The sequence below is a fragment of the Meriones unguiculatus genome, chromosome 1 (genome assembly GCF_030254825.1).
Source record: "Meriones unguiculatus strain TT.TT164.6M chromosome 1, Bangor_MerUng_6.1, whole genome shotgun sequence".
Taxonomy (NCBI): Eukaryota; Metazoa; Chordata; class Mammalia; order Rodentia; family Muridae; genus Meriones; species Meriones unguiculatus.
Window position 1 is genome coordinate 164734429 of NC_083349.1, and position 17263 is coordinate 164751691.

The window sequence follows — 17263 nt, forward strand, 5'->3', positions numbered from 1 at the left end:
CAAAATAAACCCTTTCTTCATTAAGTTGTACTTCACAGAGCAACAAGAAAAGAAACAGAACCTTGGCTGGGGTAGTATCAGAGGCATGCACACTATCTCATGCTAACTCCTGGGCTAACATAAGCCAGTGTTCCCTGTACAGCCAACCTAACTCGGCTACAGTCCGCAAAGCCTCTGAGGTCTAGCTAGTATTTCTCACTAATCTCCTCTAGTCCTTGGTGTCATGTCAATTCATTTCGGGGGGTGGGGGCACCTCTCCCGAGTTCCCCCAGTCAGTAACCTAACTCAGAATCTGCATTACACTAGAATTTGTAGTAGCTATAAAAACAATGGGTCTTCCCTCTGCCAGCTGGAGATGGGCCGCCAAATTGATTCACTGCAGAGACTTATACAACTCTCTGAGCCCTCTGGTAGAGCTCAGAAGAGTTGATCCTCTATCCTAGAAGGACCAAGTGTATATCAGGTAATCAACATAGACTGTAAATCAGAAACCAACAGTGGAATTGGAAGCCACAATGACTGACACAGCCTCCAAGAAGCAAGAGTTTTTATCCACATATGGAAAAATCAGTAGTATGGAACGACCATTTGAAAAATGAAAGGAAACCACTGATGTTTTTTTATTTTTTAAAACCAGAAACCATATATGATTGCTACCTGTCCTTGCCTGCAGTTTCTATTTCATTTTCCTTCTTGGAAAAATTTGTTTTCACTTTAGATTTACATTTTCAATATTAATTATCCTGAGCATCTTCTTGTTTTGTTTTTTTCCTCCAGAATTTTATTTGCTGGTCAAAGGGCTTTTTAACAGAACAAACATGACAAAGGAAATGTACAAGTAAAACTCATTATGTTGTAAGCATCAGAAACATATGAGCTAACAAGTTAAAAGACGAGTTTGCTGTGCAATGAGGAGGTGGACAGTGGAACCCAAGCCTGGCACGGGGTAGAAAATGAAGCCAGTGTTGCTGCAGAGACCCACCTATGTGTCGGGACTGATGGGTTACTCACAGTGCTACTGTGGACATGCTTCAGCTGTTTATTTTCTAGCTTAGATCACACTACTTGAGATTCAATGTCCTGAAAAAGAAAATCTGATTAGTCTACTGTGTGCTACATATCCATCCCAAAGAGGGTAAAACTGTGGCCTTTGGGGACAAGAACGCTTGCTCATTAAGCCTCGAAAACAGACCAAAGTGAGGCAAGTAATTCTCCATAAAGCTGACTGGGGTTGAGGTGTGGCTTAGTGGCCGAGCACTTGCTCGGCATACACAAGGTCTCAGGCTTGATTGCTAGTCTAGGGAGGGGAAGGGAGGGGTGTCAGTGAACAAATGGAATCTGTCTCTTACTACCCAGCTCCAGGGAGGCTGGGTACCCAGAAAGCAGCTGCTAAGTAAGAACAAATATGGACAACTCTGCCCCTTGGGCCAGATGTAATTGTTCCACACATTCCTATGAAAACTGGCTAAAGGACACTAGAAAGGTTGCCTGGGAGTTATCTATCATGACAGCCTGAGAAAGAGCCATAGGCAAAAGGTTCATCATAGAAAAAGTTAGAAGCAGAGGATGCAGAGATTGACTCACAGTAATCCTTGGATCCTGAAAACATGGTGGCAATGTCAGAAAGGGAGACTGAGAGAGTTGAGGTGGGGCTGTTGGGGGAGGAGCCTAGTTAAGTCATTTTAAAATGGGAAGGATTAATGGAGCAGAGCTGTGTAAGCATAATAGAAGCCCATCAATTGTACAAGGGCTAAAGATGGTCCCAGATGCTGAAATTTCCCCTTGGAATGCCATACCTAACTGAGCTTCTTGTGCAAAGGAGATCTTTGTGTTGCCTTCTACTTCCTCAAAAATTATGATCTGTACAAAGGAGAAAGTAAATTGGCCAGAGGATAGAATTTCTTCCTCTGAAGTAGAGTTCAAAGTAAGTGAATTAGGACGTAGGGAACACTGGGAGAATTCACCTCATTCACTCCAGGATGAAGCCAGGAGCCAGGGACATAGAGGGTTTCCTGGGGTCCAATATTCCAGTATCTTCCTAGAACTTGTCCATTGATGAATATGACACCTTTATTCCAACCCTGAAAAAAATATTGTGAGGTTTCAGGGTTTAACTTGTAGATGTAAAAATAGAACACAGATAGACTCCTATCCCAACGACACAGCAAACCTTAGCATAGACCAAGACAGGATGCATCAACAACTAGAGCCGCGGGTGGGAGGGCACTCCTGAGTCTCTGCCACTATCCTGCCTTGGAGGTGGCTCAGCATCAGTCCCATCTCATTCCCCCAGGTCTGCCCTGAGCCAGAAAAGAGGATGCCCACTTACAACCCAATAATCATCAAAGCACAGCAAGCTTTACAAGCATAGCTCAAATTGTAGACTATCAGGAATGGCAGCCACGGTGGTGAACTCATGACAGTGGTGCAGGTCTCTACATCCGGGCTCACGTGCGAGGACTGACAGGCCACACTCACTAAATCCTCACTACAGTGCATGCAACAGCCAGTCTCACGGCCACACGCCTCTGTTGCATCCATTCACTTTTCCTGCCCTGTCCTAAGGGTCCCCAAAGACAGCAGCTTTCAAGATGGCTATGAAGTGGCTGTGACTTGCAGGAGCCTGGTTCCCTGCCACAGGACAAGGCTCATGCCCTGGGGAGTACTTCTCAAGGTTTGTTGGGAGTGGAGGTGGGGGCTGGGGCACAGGAGCAGAAGAGAAATGTCACTAACCTTTACTTTGATGAAGGTGTCCTGGGAAGGATCTCCAGCTTTCAAGTAACTGAGGAAAAAGGCAGGGCCCTGAACATGGTTTGTCACTATTTTCCAGGACTTGGGAAGTTTTCTAAGAGAGAATCAAAAGCCAGAGAGATGTTATAATTTTCTTCTAACCTGTAACCTCTGAGGCTGGCCTCTTCTATGAACCCTGGCACCCCACCCCTGCTGTGATACCAACTATGGCCTCGGCATGTGTGATGCAGTAGGTATTAACCAGTGGCTGGTGGACAGTCACTACTCTGCGCCTAGACAGCTATGAAGCTTGCCATCATTTCTTTGAGTACTCTGGGGCTTGTTTTTTTTTTTCCTATCTGAAAGCCAAAGGCTTCATCTCTAGACCTCTGAGCATCCTCCCAGCTCTGTGTGTTCACCACCCCTTGGCATATTTTATCTTATTTTGTTTATCGGCAGTGCAGTAACAGAACTCAGGGCCTCACATGTGCTGGGCAACATGGCCTACGCTGAGCTGTAACGCCACACCTACCACCTTTGATTACCTGAAGCTAAGGCACCTACCTTTGTAAGAAAATGTCTCTCATATCCAGGCTGTAGATTGTAAATTTTCTTAGTGGAAAATGGTCTAGATAGATGTCTCCAGTTATACCTATGGTACAGGAATTAAAGAGTGTGTGAAAGAGGTGAGAAAGCCAGAGAGATGTTATAATTTTCTTCTAACCTGTAACCTCTGAGGCTGGCCTCTTCTATGAACCCTGGCACCCACCCCTGCTGTGATACCAACTATGGCCTCGGCATAGGCTGCTGTCAGGGCTTTCCCTGAAGGAAGGTGTTTTCTTGCCCTCATCTGGCTAGAAGGTTTCTATAAACTTTCATGGATTCACTCTTTCCCCTTGGTGGTACTGAGGATTGAACCACTAATGCTCATTAGGCTTTAGGCATGCTAGGCAAGTGCTCTTCCATTAAGCTACCTAAGCCCATGTCCTACACAGATATTATCCTCTCAAGTGTACACTACAAGAGAGTGCCTCACTGTCCACATTAACAGCACAGAAGCATGTCACCTGCTACTGCAGATCTGGCTAACACAGGGCTTCTGGCTAGTTTGAATACTCAGGTTTGTCAAAGCGTTTATGGAAGAAAGGAAGGTGTGTAGCTCTGCTCAGGAGTACTGGGCCTAAGTGGAAGGACACACATAACCCCAGGGTTCCTGGAAATAAACAAGTGATATCCCAAGAGAGGAAACCCAATCAGGGGCATCACCATAGATTTCTCCTGCTGGCACCATCTTCAAAACTCTTGCCTAAGTGGGTGGCAATTTGATGACGTTTGCTTGGTCACTACCGAACCAAAATTATTACAGTTTCTATCTAGAGATGTCTCACAACAAGAAAGTGTGTTCTTTTCCAAATATGCCTGTTCTCAACTGCTTCTGGCCTGGGGAAGAGCAATAGCAATTTGATGCTACATTATTTCAGTCATCTTCCTCTGGAGCCTACCTTTTCTCTCATTGTTGATATCCTGCCCAGAAGCGAGTCGCCCTTGGTTCTCCACCAGGATCCTCAGAATCTGGCTTTTCTTTGGGTTCTATTCAAGACAGACCAGAATAAGCTTCCCTTGGCACCTCCCTTAGACCTTTTAGGCCTTCCTAGAGCTGGTACAGGACATGAGCAGGGGGCTGAAAGACCACAGGTTTGGAACTTTGTAGGTCTCCAGCTATGGGACAGGCAAGCCTTGGAACTCCTGCTTTTTCTCTTCCTTCCCAGAAAGAGTCGCCTGAACATTTAAACAAGGACTGTCTTGGGACTGGTGACCAAGGCACAGTGCTTTGAACAGTGAAAATTCAAGGTGGGAGATGGGTGAGGTTCACACACAAAGAACATACACCAGTACCTCCAAGAAGTACTATAACCCTCCCAGTGATTGCTGGTCTCCTCTGCATGGAGCAAACCATGGGCAGTGAGTGGAAAGTATCTATAATAAGGCCTTGCTAACTCTTGGGCCCAAGCCTAGCTGGAGCTGGAATGTCTCATCCATTAAATGTTGTATACACTTCTCAGAATAGACAGCTCATCGTTGGAATGATCCAGGGCTCCTATATAGTTTTTATTCAAAAACACCTGCCAAAAAAGAGAGAGAGAAAGAGAGAGATCACTGTTAAATCCTCATAAAGAAAAGGAAAGCAGTATTGAAAATGCAAGAAACAGAGCGAGTCCAGAGGCATAATGAGCTCCCTGTCTCGCAGACCCGCATAGCTCACAGGTCCACAAAGACCAGGTAATACTTAAAGTAGTACAGTGAGAAGATGTGTGAAGTACAACCTGGGGTAGAGCCCTCAATGGACACTGGACCTTAATCGACTGTAGGGCAAGGAGGTAATTGTAATATATATATTACAATTTATTCATTTTGTATCCTAATTGTAGCTCCTTCCCTTCCTCTCCCCCCCAATCCCCTTCCCCTCGTCCACTGAAAGGTAGAGTTCTCCTTCCCTGCCATCTGACTCTAGCTTATCAAGTCTCATCAAGACTGCCTGGATCCTCTTCCTCTGGGGCCTGGCAAGACTGCATTGCCAGGGGGAAGTGATCAAAGAGCAGGTAACCTAGATCATGACAGAGGCAGCCCCTGCTCCCCTTACTCAGGAACCCACATGGAGACTGAGATACCTATGTGCTACATCTGAGCAGGATGTCTAGGTCCTCTACAAGCATGGTCCTTGGTTGGTGCATCAGTCTCTGCAGGACCCCATGGGCTCAGATTTTTTAGCTTTGTTGGTCTCCTTGTGGAGCTCCTGTGCCCTCTGGCTCCTTCTACCTCCCCCACCACCACCACTACTTCTTCCAGAAGACTCCCTGCACTCTGCCCAAAGTTTGGCTGTGAGTCTTAGCATCTGCTTCGTTCCCTGTTGAGAGGAGCCTTTTGGGGGACATCTATGGTAGCCTCCCATCCTGTTTCCTCTCTTCCACCACTTCTGGTGTCCATCCTGTTTTCCATTCTGAATCAGATTTAAGCCCCTTCCCTAAGATGTTTAAAAGACCTGCAAGAAACTAGAGGAGAGAGGAAGAGTGGTAAGAATGAATAAACATCAAGGAAATGATAGCAAAGGGGAAGAGAAGGAACTGAGTGTCAGCAACTGTTCTGTGTCGGCCTGCCTTACACCCAGGGTTTCAACTCTTCAAGGGGCTCAATTCTGGTAGGTACTCCTAATTTGTGTCTGGAGAGCCTGCTGGCACATTCTGACTGAGCATTGGGATGGTACACTTGTAAACCCAGTTTTTTTCCTATTACCTACTTTGCTGGTAGTTTTTGTTTGTTTGTTTGTTTGGTTGGTTGGTTGGTTGGTTTGGTTTGGTTTGGTTTGGTTTGGTTTGGTTTTTGTCAACTTGACAAGCTAGGGCCACCTGGGAAGAGGGAACATCAGTTGAGAAAATGTCTCAGATAGATTGGCCTATAAGCAAGCCTGTGGGGAATGTTAATAATTGTTGTGGGAGGACTAAGGCCCTGAGGGTGCTGCCACCGCTTGCCAGGCAGAGAAGTACATCATAGAATGTTTATCTTGGCCAGAAGACTGACGGCACACTGGTGGACGCAAAGAAAGAGAGGAGGGTAGAGTGATGGAAGGGTCTGAAACAGGAAGACCAACTGTGCATTTTCAAAAGAAGGAACAAGACACCAACTAAGACAGCAGTGACCTGCATGTAAAAAGAGTGACTAAGTACTGCTGTACCACACAGGGTGCAGGGGTCAGGGGAAAATAAGGAACAAATTAAAGGTAAAAGGAACATGTGAACACGTGGGAAGCTATGAGTCCATGAGCAAATACAAGGCTGACTTAGGAAACCAATGCCTGTGCCCTGGGAAGGGAGATTGAAAAGCCAATGAAATATATACTAACTACAGATAAATGTTCTCCAAATTGTAAGAAAGATGTCTCTGCAGAAAGAAAAAAAAAAAAAAAGCTGGAGTACAGAGCTGGAATCATAAAGTTAGAAGTATAAGGTCAGATCTGATGGTTCACTTCTTTAATCCTCACACTCAGGAGACAGAGGCAAATGAATCTCTGTGAGTATGAGGCCAGCCAGGGCTACATAGTTTAGGCTCAATCTTAAAAATAATAAACTGTGCCCAGATATTTTCTGAGACTGATTCTCCAACCAAGGACCATGCATGGATATAACCTAGAACCCCTGCTCAGACGTAGCCCATGGCAGCTCAGCATCTGAGTGGGTTTCCCTAGTAAGCAGAACAGGGACTGTCTCTGACATGAACTCAGTGACTGGCTCTTTGACCTCCTTACCCCCAAGGGAAGAGCAGCCTTGCTAGGCCACAGAGGAGGACATTGCAGCCAGTCCTGATGAGACCTGATAAGCTAGAGTCAGATGGAAGGGGAGGAGGACTTCCCTATCAGTGGATTTAGGGCAAGGAGGAGGTGAAGGAGGAAGGGTGGGATTGGGAGGGAATGAGGAAGGGTGCTACAGCTGGGATACAAAGTAAATAACCTGTAATTAATATAAAAAAATAAAAATTTTTAAATGACAAGAAAGAAAGAAAGAAAGAAAGAAAGAAAGAAAGAAAGAAAGAAAGAAAGAAAGAAAGAAAGAAAGGAGGAAGGAAGGAAGGAAGGAAGGAAGGAAGGAAGGAAAGAAAGAAAGAAAGAAAGAAAGAAAGAAAGAAAGAAAGAAAGAGAAACTGAAAACAGAAGTACAGATTTAGTATTGTTTTCCCAAAACACTTGGAGCAGAAGCACTTCAGATTTAAGAAGTTTTCAGAGTTTGGATTTCCAAAGACTTTAGAAGTTGAACATCTACAATTTAAGCAACAACAAAAATTGTATTTTCATAGTACCAGAAGTGGATATGTAGGCTGCTGGGGGAAAAGAGTCCTCAACAGTCTTACCCATCTGTGACCCCTGTGAGCTATGATAATGACCAGGGTGGCAAGATATTCCCACAAGTGCAATAATGTCCTGAATATTACAGGGGTAAAAAATTGTTTTCTGATTAGATTTTAAGTCCTACGCCATAGGACAAAACATACCTGGTACTCTAAGTCTGATGAATGACCCATGACTGAGAAGTTCATATGTCCCAAAGCTGAACTACTACTCTGATAAAGGGACAGAATATCAAACTGTCCTCTAAGTCCTTATCTCACTACTCATAGACTAGAGTAGCTCTCAGTCCTCATCAGAGAAGTTTCTTCATACAGTGGACAGTGGTTAAGCAGAAATTCACCAATCAAAGTGCAGAGAATAAGTGTTTGTGCTGTGCATAGCTCTGCAAATGTGGCCTCTATGCTACTCCCCACCCAAAACTCAGGGATCATCTTGGAAGAGGGATGAAGTTTGTAAGAGCTAGAGGTCAGGGGAACCAGACCAAAACGTTGTCTTCTATACAGGACAAGACTGCTGCACTCATGAACTCACAACAGTTGTGGTTGCCTATAGGAGACCTAAAGAAGATCAAGCCACTCAATTTCCTAGCATGGGGATGGGAGAAGCTCAGTAGCCCCCAATGATAAATGAGGAGCTATTGACAGCTGATGGTTTCTGGTAGAGGGAGAGTCACTTTTCTTTAAGGATGTGATCCTAGCAGACCAACCACACTCCAGTGGCAGCACAAATTGGATTCTGTCGATTAGTAAAAAGAAAGAGGAGCTCAGCATCCAGTAAGAGGAATAGGGACTGTCTCTGACATGAATTCAGTGGCTGGCTCTTTGACCTTCTCACCCCAGAGGGAGGAGTAGCCTTGCTAGGCCACAGAGGAGAACATTGTAGCCAGTCCTCATGAAACCTGATAAACTAGGGCCAGATGGAAGGGAAGGAGGAGGACCTCCCCTATCAGTGGACTTAGAGAGGGGCAGGGAGGAGGTGAGGGAGGGAGGGCAGGGTTGGGAGGGAATAAGGGAGGGTGCAACAGCTGGGATACAAAATAAATAACCTGTAATTAATATAAAAATAAAAATTATATATTAAAAAAAGAAAGAGGAGGATAAGGAGGATTTCTTTTGGAAACACTTAGCTAGCTGCTTTAAGACTTAAATGACAATGGATGAAGAGGAGGAGATAAAAAGAGGACTGAGGCAAGGAGGAAGAGGAAAAAGAGAAGAAAAGGGGGAAGAAGACACAAAGTTGAGAAGGGTGGAAAATCTGGGAGAAGTTAAGGGAAGGAGTGGGAGTCAATATGATCAAACACATTATATGGAATTTTTAAGGAAGCGATAAAACATTCTATTTTTTAAAGTAAAAAATCTGAAACTGTGTGTGTGTGTGTGTGTATTTGTGTGTGTGTAACATGTGTATAATGGAGTGCACATGTCTATGCTTGTGCCTGTGGAGGCACAAGGTTGGCATTGTATGTCTTCGATAACTCCTTGGGTTATCGATGAGCTTGGGTCCTCAGATCTGGACAGCACTTTGTCCTCTGAATTATCTCCCCTGTTCCATTTAAAATTGTTTGAGCATTTATTTTTTTCACTGATCATTTCAGACTTTGCACTAGGAATGCCCAACCTGAAGTCCTGAGAAAAGGACTTATTCTTTTAAGGCTGGATCTCTTCACTGAACCTGGAGCTAGCTGTTGCAGCTAGGTTGGCTGGCTGGCCTTTGAGCTCCTAGGATCTTCTGGTCTCTCTCCCCTGAGCTGGTATGACAGGCATGTGGAACCATGCTTGACTTTTTATATAGGTGCTGACAATCTGAGCTTGGGTCCTCAGATCTGGACAGCACTTTGTCCTCTGAATTATCTCCCCTGTTCCATTTAAAATTGTTTGAGCATTTATTTTTTTCACTGAGCATTTCAGACTTTGCACTAGGAATGCCCAACCTGAAGTCCTGAGAAAAGGTGATACAGAAGAAAGATGGAGAGCAAGAAACTTTCAGAACACTTAGAAAAGCTCCTAACTTGGAGTTGGTTAGAACCTTCAGCAAATGCACTGTGACCTCCCAGTTTTGTTTGCTTTGAAGGGATTCTACCTGTTTTGAGGATTTTCTATTTGGATCACTTATCTCAGCTAGATGCTTTGAGACTTACATAACAAGAGCCAACTTCTCATATGCTACATAAATATTCAAGATTATTACATGATAAGTATAGGGACTGTTGCAACACCTCCTGGATTTAAGACCACTATCAGCTCCTATAACTTTCAGGGATATATGCCTAGGCATCGATGTGAAAAATTTCATTAAAAGTGAGTATTTTCTGACAGTCAAATGATTTGACTACCACTTAGACATTTACCCCAGTATCACAGGTGATATTAAGTGCCACTGGGAACTACATATTGTTCCCTACCTGCCCCCGGTCTTGAATATGACCCCTTGATGTGAGGAGGCCATCATGGAAGATGGTGGTCTCATAAAGGGTGTACCCAAAGGACTGGCCATTGTCATTGTTCACAGGCAGCTGTTCCATGGAGAGTGGCTTGACAGACTTGATGGGCTGTGGCAGAAACAGAAGTGACAACCATGTTAAAGGGTCAGGCTAGAGAAAAGGATCTCTGAAGTTGCCACCCACAGTCCACTTCTCCAGGGAGATGATATTCCATCAGTCTTGCAAACAGGAATACTGAAAAGGAATACACAGTGATAATCATGCTTAATCATTGCATGTAAAGTGTCTTTTTGGTTTCCCAACCAATCTCACATTTCACTGCACATCCACACAGTGAGTTAGTTATTCTTAGAATGTAAATGGAAAGCTGAAATCAAGAAAAGCGCAAGCATTAGGGCATATGCATGTAATCCCAACAGTTGGGAGGCAGAAAAAGGTGATTCATGCGGCAAGTAACTAGAGAGACTAGCCAAAATTGGTGAGTTCCAAGTTCAGTGAAGAGAATTTACCTCAATTTTTTAAGAGTGCAGAATGATCAAGAAAAGCACATGACATCAACTTTGAGACTTCACATGCATGCACATGTGTAAAATCACCTGTATGCAAACACACTCATGCACACATGCAAACACCTATACATACTACACATACAACAACAAAAGCCCTTCGGAGCCCTCTGGAGAACAGGATTCCAAGTTGAGGACCCACACAGCCTAGATTCTGCAGTGAACAAAATAACAAAGATGTTTCCTCTCAAGACACAAGAGCCAAACAGAAAGAAGTCCTGATGGACTACAATGGGTCAATGTGAGCATCAAAGTGACTATGGTGGCATACAAACAAGCTAAATCTTACATATTTATAACCCTACAAAGAACCACGGCAGCAAAATAACCCATTGCACCTTTGGAAAACACATTTTCCTGATTAAAGGAGACATTTGAACTCACCCCTTTTCTGTACAAACTGTACCTAAGGATAAAAAGCTGATGAAGGAAGTGCTTCTGTTGAAAAACTAAAATTAATAAATACCAAGGGAATTAAAGAATTAAAATATTTCCAAGGTGTTCAGTGAAGTGTTGGCTTCGTTTATCAACACATGGATGATCTTGTTCAAAACTGTACTTCAGCCCTCTTCCCTCCCTTTACAGAATTGTTTTATTTTATTATTTTACATGTATGGGTGTTTTTCCTGCATGTGTGTCTGTATCTGTGTGTGTGTGATGAGCATGCAGTCCCCACAGAGACCAGAAGAGGGTGTTGAATCCCTTGGAACTGGAGTTATAGACATTGTGGTCCAGTGGATCCTATAGAAAGACAACTAGTGCCCTTAACCACTGAGCCACCTCTCTAGCCCTGTAGAGTTATTTTAAAGCAGACCTCAGACACCACTGAAATTTATCATCTATCTCAAAAAGGATGGGGGGGGGGACTCTTTAAAAGATGTCATCACTACAGTAATATAATCACAACAAAAACCAGTGATAATTATAATTCCCTAAAATAAGAGATTTTCTAGAAAATTCCTGGCAACTGACTTTTTATTTCTGTACTGTAAATGTTCCCAGCATGGTTAATTTTAATGCTGCTAAAACCATTGGGTAGGTACCTGATGGAAAAGTTGGCAATGAGCACACACACTGGCAGCACCTTCACCCACTGAGCAGCAGTAAAACCAGAAACAATTTGCACTGTGGTGGGGATATGATACACAAAAGCACAACAGTGCTACCTATGAAGTAAACTCACAAGCACAGATACAAAAGAAAAACACTGGCATGGTGGTGGGTAGTGAGAATTTTGAAGTTTTGGTTTCTTAAAAAAAAAAACAAAAAACAGAGATATTATAAAAATATGTTTTCATTTTAATCCCAGGTGTGGGCACATGGGACTGCTTCATAGTAATTGACTATGATTTGCCTCATGCTCTAGCAGAGCTGTGATTTTGCCAGCAGCAGATAGCTTCTGCAATTGTGTAATGTTTGGAATTCTGGGGACTTTTTGGAGAATATATAAATGCTAGGGCCCCAAGAAGCGGTGTGGGTTGTTGGTTGGTTGTTGGTTATTATTGATTTTTGTTGGTCACAATTTGTTGAGTAGTGGAACACAAAGGAGAAACAGGAAGAAGAAATCAATATTCTGATGGCAAAGATCAAACCTGCCACAGGGGCTCAATGCCCGTAATTACCAAAAAGTAATCTAATGATAATATTGCCCCATTTCTAACCCCTAACTCTATGCAGTGATCTCTTTTCCTTTCCTCTCTTTCCTTTTTTTCTCTCTTATCTAGTGTTGGGGGTTGAAAGAGTGGAAGAAAAGGGGTGCAGAACGGTGGAAGAAAGAACCCACAAAGTAGCAAAGGTCAACTACCGTGGTGCATACATGTAACCCCAGTTCTAAGGAAGTCAATAGAAAACCATAAATTTGATACCATCCTGGATTACATAACAAGAATTTGTCTCAAAAACATAAATAAAAAAATAGAAAATATGGAGCTTAGTTGATAGAGTATACTGAGCCTGATTTCTACCACAACATAAACCCAACATGCCGTTGCAAGTCTGCAATCACCCCCTTCTGTGTTGCCTGGCTTCTTTTGTGACTGTGTTCTACACAGAACTTTCTTGTGAAAACCTAACTGCAGTTCCCCCAAACATGCAGCCCTCCCTGCCTGTGTAAGTAGACCCTGGAGTGCCTCAGCATCTTTACCTCTCCTTATCACCTTGCTGCCATTTTATTTGCTCCTGTTCAGCCTTTCTAGCCGAATAGCACCTAGACTGGAGTGACAATGGACTCCTGTGACTGTTCAGCACATGAATAGTGTCTCTATAACAATAATGATAAATCTCGGTTCCTCCCCCTATATCCCATGACCCTCCAATCTGTTCTTCATTCATTCTTCTCACTCATTAGATGAGAACTTGTCTAGACTACCACCCACATAATACAACTCCAAAAGATTGATATTTGGTGAGTTTTATAGGGATGAGCATGCAGGGCTTCCTTAGACTAGTTTTCAATCTGTGTTTCTGGGAACTCTTGGGGTAAGTTAGGGATGGCTGACCCTTACAGGGGAGGAGAGTTCAGTGCTATAGAACTAATATAGAACTAATACCCTGACCAACGTAGTTTATATTTTATATATTGAACTTAACAATAAGTTTAGAGAAAACATCCCTCTAAGAAAACAAAAGGTTAAAAATCATTGCCCTAGGTCTAGTCAATGTACTTCCACTTTAACACTTTAAGATGGCAGGGATAGGGCTGGAGAGAGAGCTCAGTGGATAAGAACAGTGTCTGCTCTTGCAGAGGACTCAGATTCAGTTCCTGGTTCCCATGCAGTCATTGACCATAGTCTCCAACACCAGTTCCAGGGGATCCAACACCCTCTTCTGGCCTCCACAGACACACATGTCGTTCACTTACATACAGACAGACAAACAGTCACGCACATTAAGAGGATCATTTAAAAAAAAAGAAGAAAGGAAGAAGGAAGGAAGAAAGAGAGGATCTTTGCAGCTGGATCATGAGACAGACTGGTTCTAGTGTTATACAAGTTTAGAGCATTTCTTCACATTTAAAACACCTAATCTGAGGGTTTTTTTTTTTTCAGATTTATTTAGTTAGTTTATGTGTATGAGTGCTCTATTTGCATGTAAACCTGCATGCCAGAACAGGGATCAAATCCCAGTTTAGATGGTTGTGAACCAGCACATGGTTGCTGGGAATTGAACTCAGAACCTCTGAAAGAGTAGACAGTGCTCTCAACCACTGAGCCATCTCTCCAGCTTCTAATCTGAGTTCTTATAATAGGTTTCCTATTCTGAACAGTAAAATCTGAGAAGGTACTAACACTCCCAATGATTACTTTCATTTTCTAATCACCTATTCCTTGGTCTTTGAGCTACCTCTTTGTCTCCTATCTTTTTTTTCCTAAAGTGATACCATATGTCAATACCCAAGCAATACTCACGTGGGCCAGACGGGGCAGGACTTCCCACAGGGTCATGAAATATAGCAATGTCAATGGCTCATAGGCAATCATTTGTATAGCTTGTGGCTGAAAGTCTGAGGAAACATCTGCGACAAAAAGCACATAACTGGCCATCCTAGTATCTATTGTAACCCCATTCAAAGTCCCCTGCTGTGCCACAGCTGCCACAAATGAAGGACCCAGTCCTTTGGCCTGACTCCCTAATTCCAGAGTTAAGGCAGGTGCTAACTGAGTAAAGGCCCTTTACATATCATTAACCATCTAGGACCCTTATTGTCCTAGAAAAAGAAGAAGCACATTGACACCAGCTGTTAAGCCTAGAGATCTCAGCAGCCTAGCTGCTCATTGAGTTTTCTAAAGCCCAGCTACAAATACACATGCTTTCAGAGTCTACCCTTTCCTCCTTACCTCAACCAAGTCACGCTTACTGAGAAGCTGAGAGGAAGGGGAGCTGGAACCTCTAACTTTCAGAAGTTTTAGAGAATTGCAGTTACAGCCAACACCAAGCAACATCTTCCTGAGCTAAGCACATGAGAGCAGATCCTATCACATGCATTTCCAGTGCCAATAAAAAGCTAGCATGAATTGGGTTTCTCCCCAAAAGGTCTCCACGCCCTCCCTCCCCTCCTCCCAGAGCAGATCCTACTGCAGAGCTAAGTCACCATTCAGACTGAAGTTGCTGGATACCTGTAACAAGGTGGAAGAAATGTTGAAATGCCTCGTACTCGGATGTGTATTCTCCACTCTCTGTCAGCAGTGCACTGTAATCTAAAGAACAAGGAGAAATGTGTCATCCTCCCTTCTCCCCCAGGAAAACTTTAGGATTAGCTTCTTTCTCCATGAAGAGGAAAAAAAAAAAAAAAAACTTAGCTCTGAGCAGAAAGATTGGCAGTATAGCAACCTCTGGAGAAAGCTTTGGGTATGGGGTAAGAGAATTCCATGTATCTTTTGGTCCAAATTCAGAGGACTCTACTGGGTTTTCATGGGGGTGGGGAGTGTTAATAGGAGGAAAACTTCACCAATCTGTGTGTCAGTAGTAAGTCCTGGAGACAGCCCATACCCCTTCATTGCAGTGGCTTATCCTTCCTATCCAATTTCTCTAATTTTTAATAAATTAATATTTTTTAAAAAAGTTATATTTCTTATCTTCAAAACACACCAAGAAGATAATAAAAAGACAAGCTACATACTGTGAGAAAACATTTGCAAAAAATATACTTGACAAAGGCCTTCTATCTGGAAGCCTCCTATCAGGTTTTTTAAATTTTTAGAATTAAAAAAAAAAAAAAGACTAAAAAAGAAGTAACTAATTATTTTTTAAATGGAACAAAGATAGGCATAGATACTTCACAGAAAGAAAGAAAGAAAGAAAGAAAGAAAGAAAGAAAGAAAGAAAGAAAGAAAGAAAGAAAGAAAGAAAGAAAATTAAACAAATAGCAAATCAGCAATGGAAAGATGCTCAAAATCATTAGTCATCAGGAAGACACAAATTTAAACCATGAGAAACCAAGACACACCTATCAGAACAATTACCTTAAAAAGAATTGAGCATAATAAGGGTATGGAGGAGAATGAGACTGTATTTCAAAGTAAACAGTTGGTTTTATTTCACCCTTAATTTTCCACTTGGTCTCTTGGGAGGTTTGGGGGCTAAGGACGATACATTTGTGTGGTACTCTTAGGAGGTCCAAAGCCAAGGACTCAGATTACAACTTTTTAAAGCCTGGTTCTGTACAACAGGTAAGCAAGAGTAAGGTTGCTCATCTGTCTGCTTGCCAAGTCCCAGAAAGCCAACTCCCCAACACCTAATGTGGTCAAGAACAAATACCAGATTGTTTTACACACATTAACATCTAAACAGCTACACTTTTCCAGAGATTTCCCTAACCTAGTACATTCCAGACTCCACATAAAGCAGCCTCGGGTGGAGAAAACTCTGGGGGCCCAGTACTTGCCATAGCTGGTTACCACAGGTTGGTAACCGTTGGAAGACTGAGCTCCACCCATGAAGCCAAAGTTGGTGCCACCTTGGAACATGTAGAAGTTGAGGGAGAACCCAAGGCTGAACATCTCAAAAACATCCTTCCTCAGCACTGCAGAGAGAAAGTAGGGGAAAAGCAAGGACAGAAGGGGGCTTTAAAAAATCACAGCTCATGGAGGGTGTTCAAACTACCCAGACCTGAAGTCTTCAAGATCTGCTTAGAGCTCGTGCCCAGAAAACCGTGGTAGATGACCCAGGGATGACTGAAGTAGTTAGCAGTGTTCGTTTTCACAATCCAAAGTTACTTATTACTTCTTACCCTAGGTTTCATATTTGGGAAGAATCTTTTTTTTTCTGATATACAGACTGTATATATAAGACATTGCTCATTACTTTCTAGGAGCATACCTGTGCCCAGCCATTTCAAAAGCACATAACCAATGTCTCACAGTGACTTATCTGAAATGGTGGCAATAGGCACATTCACTTTCAACTCCATCTGAATGGCCATCATTAATTCTCCAGGGAGAGCAAAAGAATTAAAGTCAGATGAGGTGCATCTGTATAACCTCCTACTTCCATACCCAGCACACCTTTGTTGTATTACCCTGTCTCACAGAACGATTCATTCTCATTACTTTTATAACCTCGGGGAAGTATATTTATAATAAAAATCTTAAGTTCCTATTGCAATGACCCCAGAGGTGCTCACACTCTATGGCCCCTCCATCAGAGTAGATGTCTAGGAGGCATCTACTTAGCCACGCTGATGCTTATAAGCTGCAATGTCTGGGAACCTTGTTCCTAAATCTCACTAATGAACAAGAAGAAAACAGCCCAGTGCAACCACTGTCACACGTTTCACTGAAAAGTCAGTAAGCAGGGCTCACGGTGTGGATTTCCAATTTGGCGGAGAGCTCCCCAGGTGTCGAAAGAGTCTGCTGTATATAGCATCATCAGTATAGGGCTTCTACCCTGAAGGAAAACAAAACAAGTGTCAATATGGGATGCTCTCTTATATTCTGAAGCCCTGAACAACCTACAAGGGAACGATGGAGCTCAGTGTTCCCACATTCCCTTTAACCGAAAGCACCCTGCCACTTCCAGAGCTCTGAGTTCTACTCTCCCATTCTCATGTGATCTGCTCAGCCACATGGTCTCTTCCTGTAGTTTTACTGGTCATCATTTCCAAGCTTTTTTTTTTGGGGGGGGGGGGACGGG

At 43.1% G+C, this 17263-nt stretch overlaps 1 protein-coding gene across 1 annotated transcript in view; it reads right to left on the reverse strand.

Annotated features, from left to right (window-relative positions):
* Positions 1-793: 793 nt before the first annotated feature.
* LOC110563847 (beta-galactosidase-1-like protein 2) overlaps positions 794-17263 on the reverse strand; it is a 31113-nt gene continuing 14643 nt past the window's right edge. The window contains exons 9-20 of the mRNA XM_060377012.1: positions 16933-17017; positions 16017-16154; positions 14749-14829; positions 14041-14147; positions 10029-10175; positions 4785-4853; positions 4233-4320; positions 3295-3382; positions 2734-2845; positions 1965-2081; positions 1797-1860; positions 794-1080 (exon numbers count right to left, since the gene is read on the reverse strand). Of these exons, the coding sequence (XP_060232995.1) occupies positions 1073-1080; positions 1797-1860; positions 1965-2081; positions 2734-2845; positions 3295-3382; positions 4233-4320; positions 4785-4853; positions 10029-10175; positions 14041-14147; positions 14749-14829; positions 16017-16154; positions 16933-17017 (1104 nt within the window). The 3' untranslated portion in view covers positions 794-1072. The remainder of the gene's footprint in view (positions 1081-1796; positions 1861-1964; positions 2082-2733; positions 2846-3294; positions 3383-4232; positions 4321-4784; positions 4854-10028; positions 10176-14040; positions 14148-14748; positions 14830-16016; positions 16155-16932; positions 17018-17263) is intronic.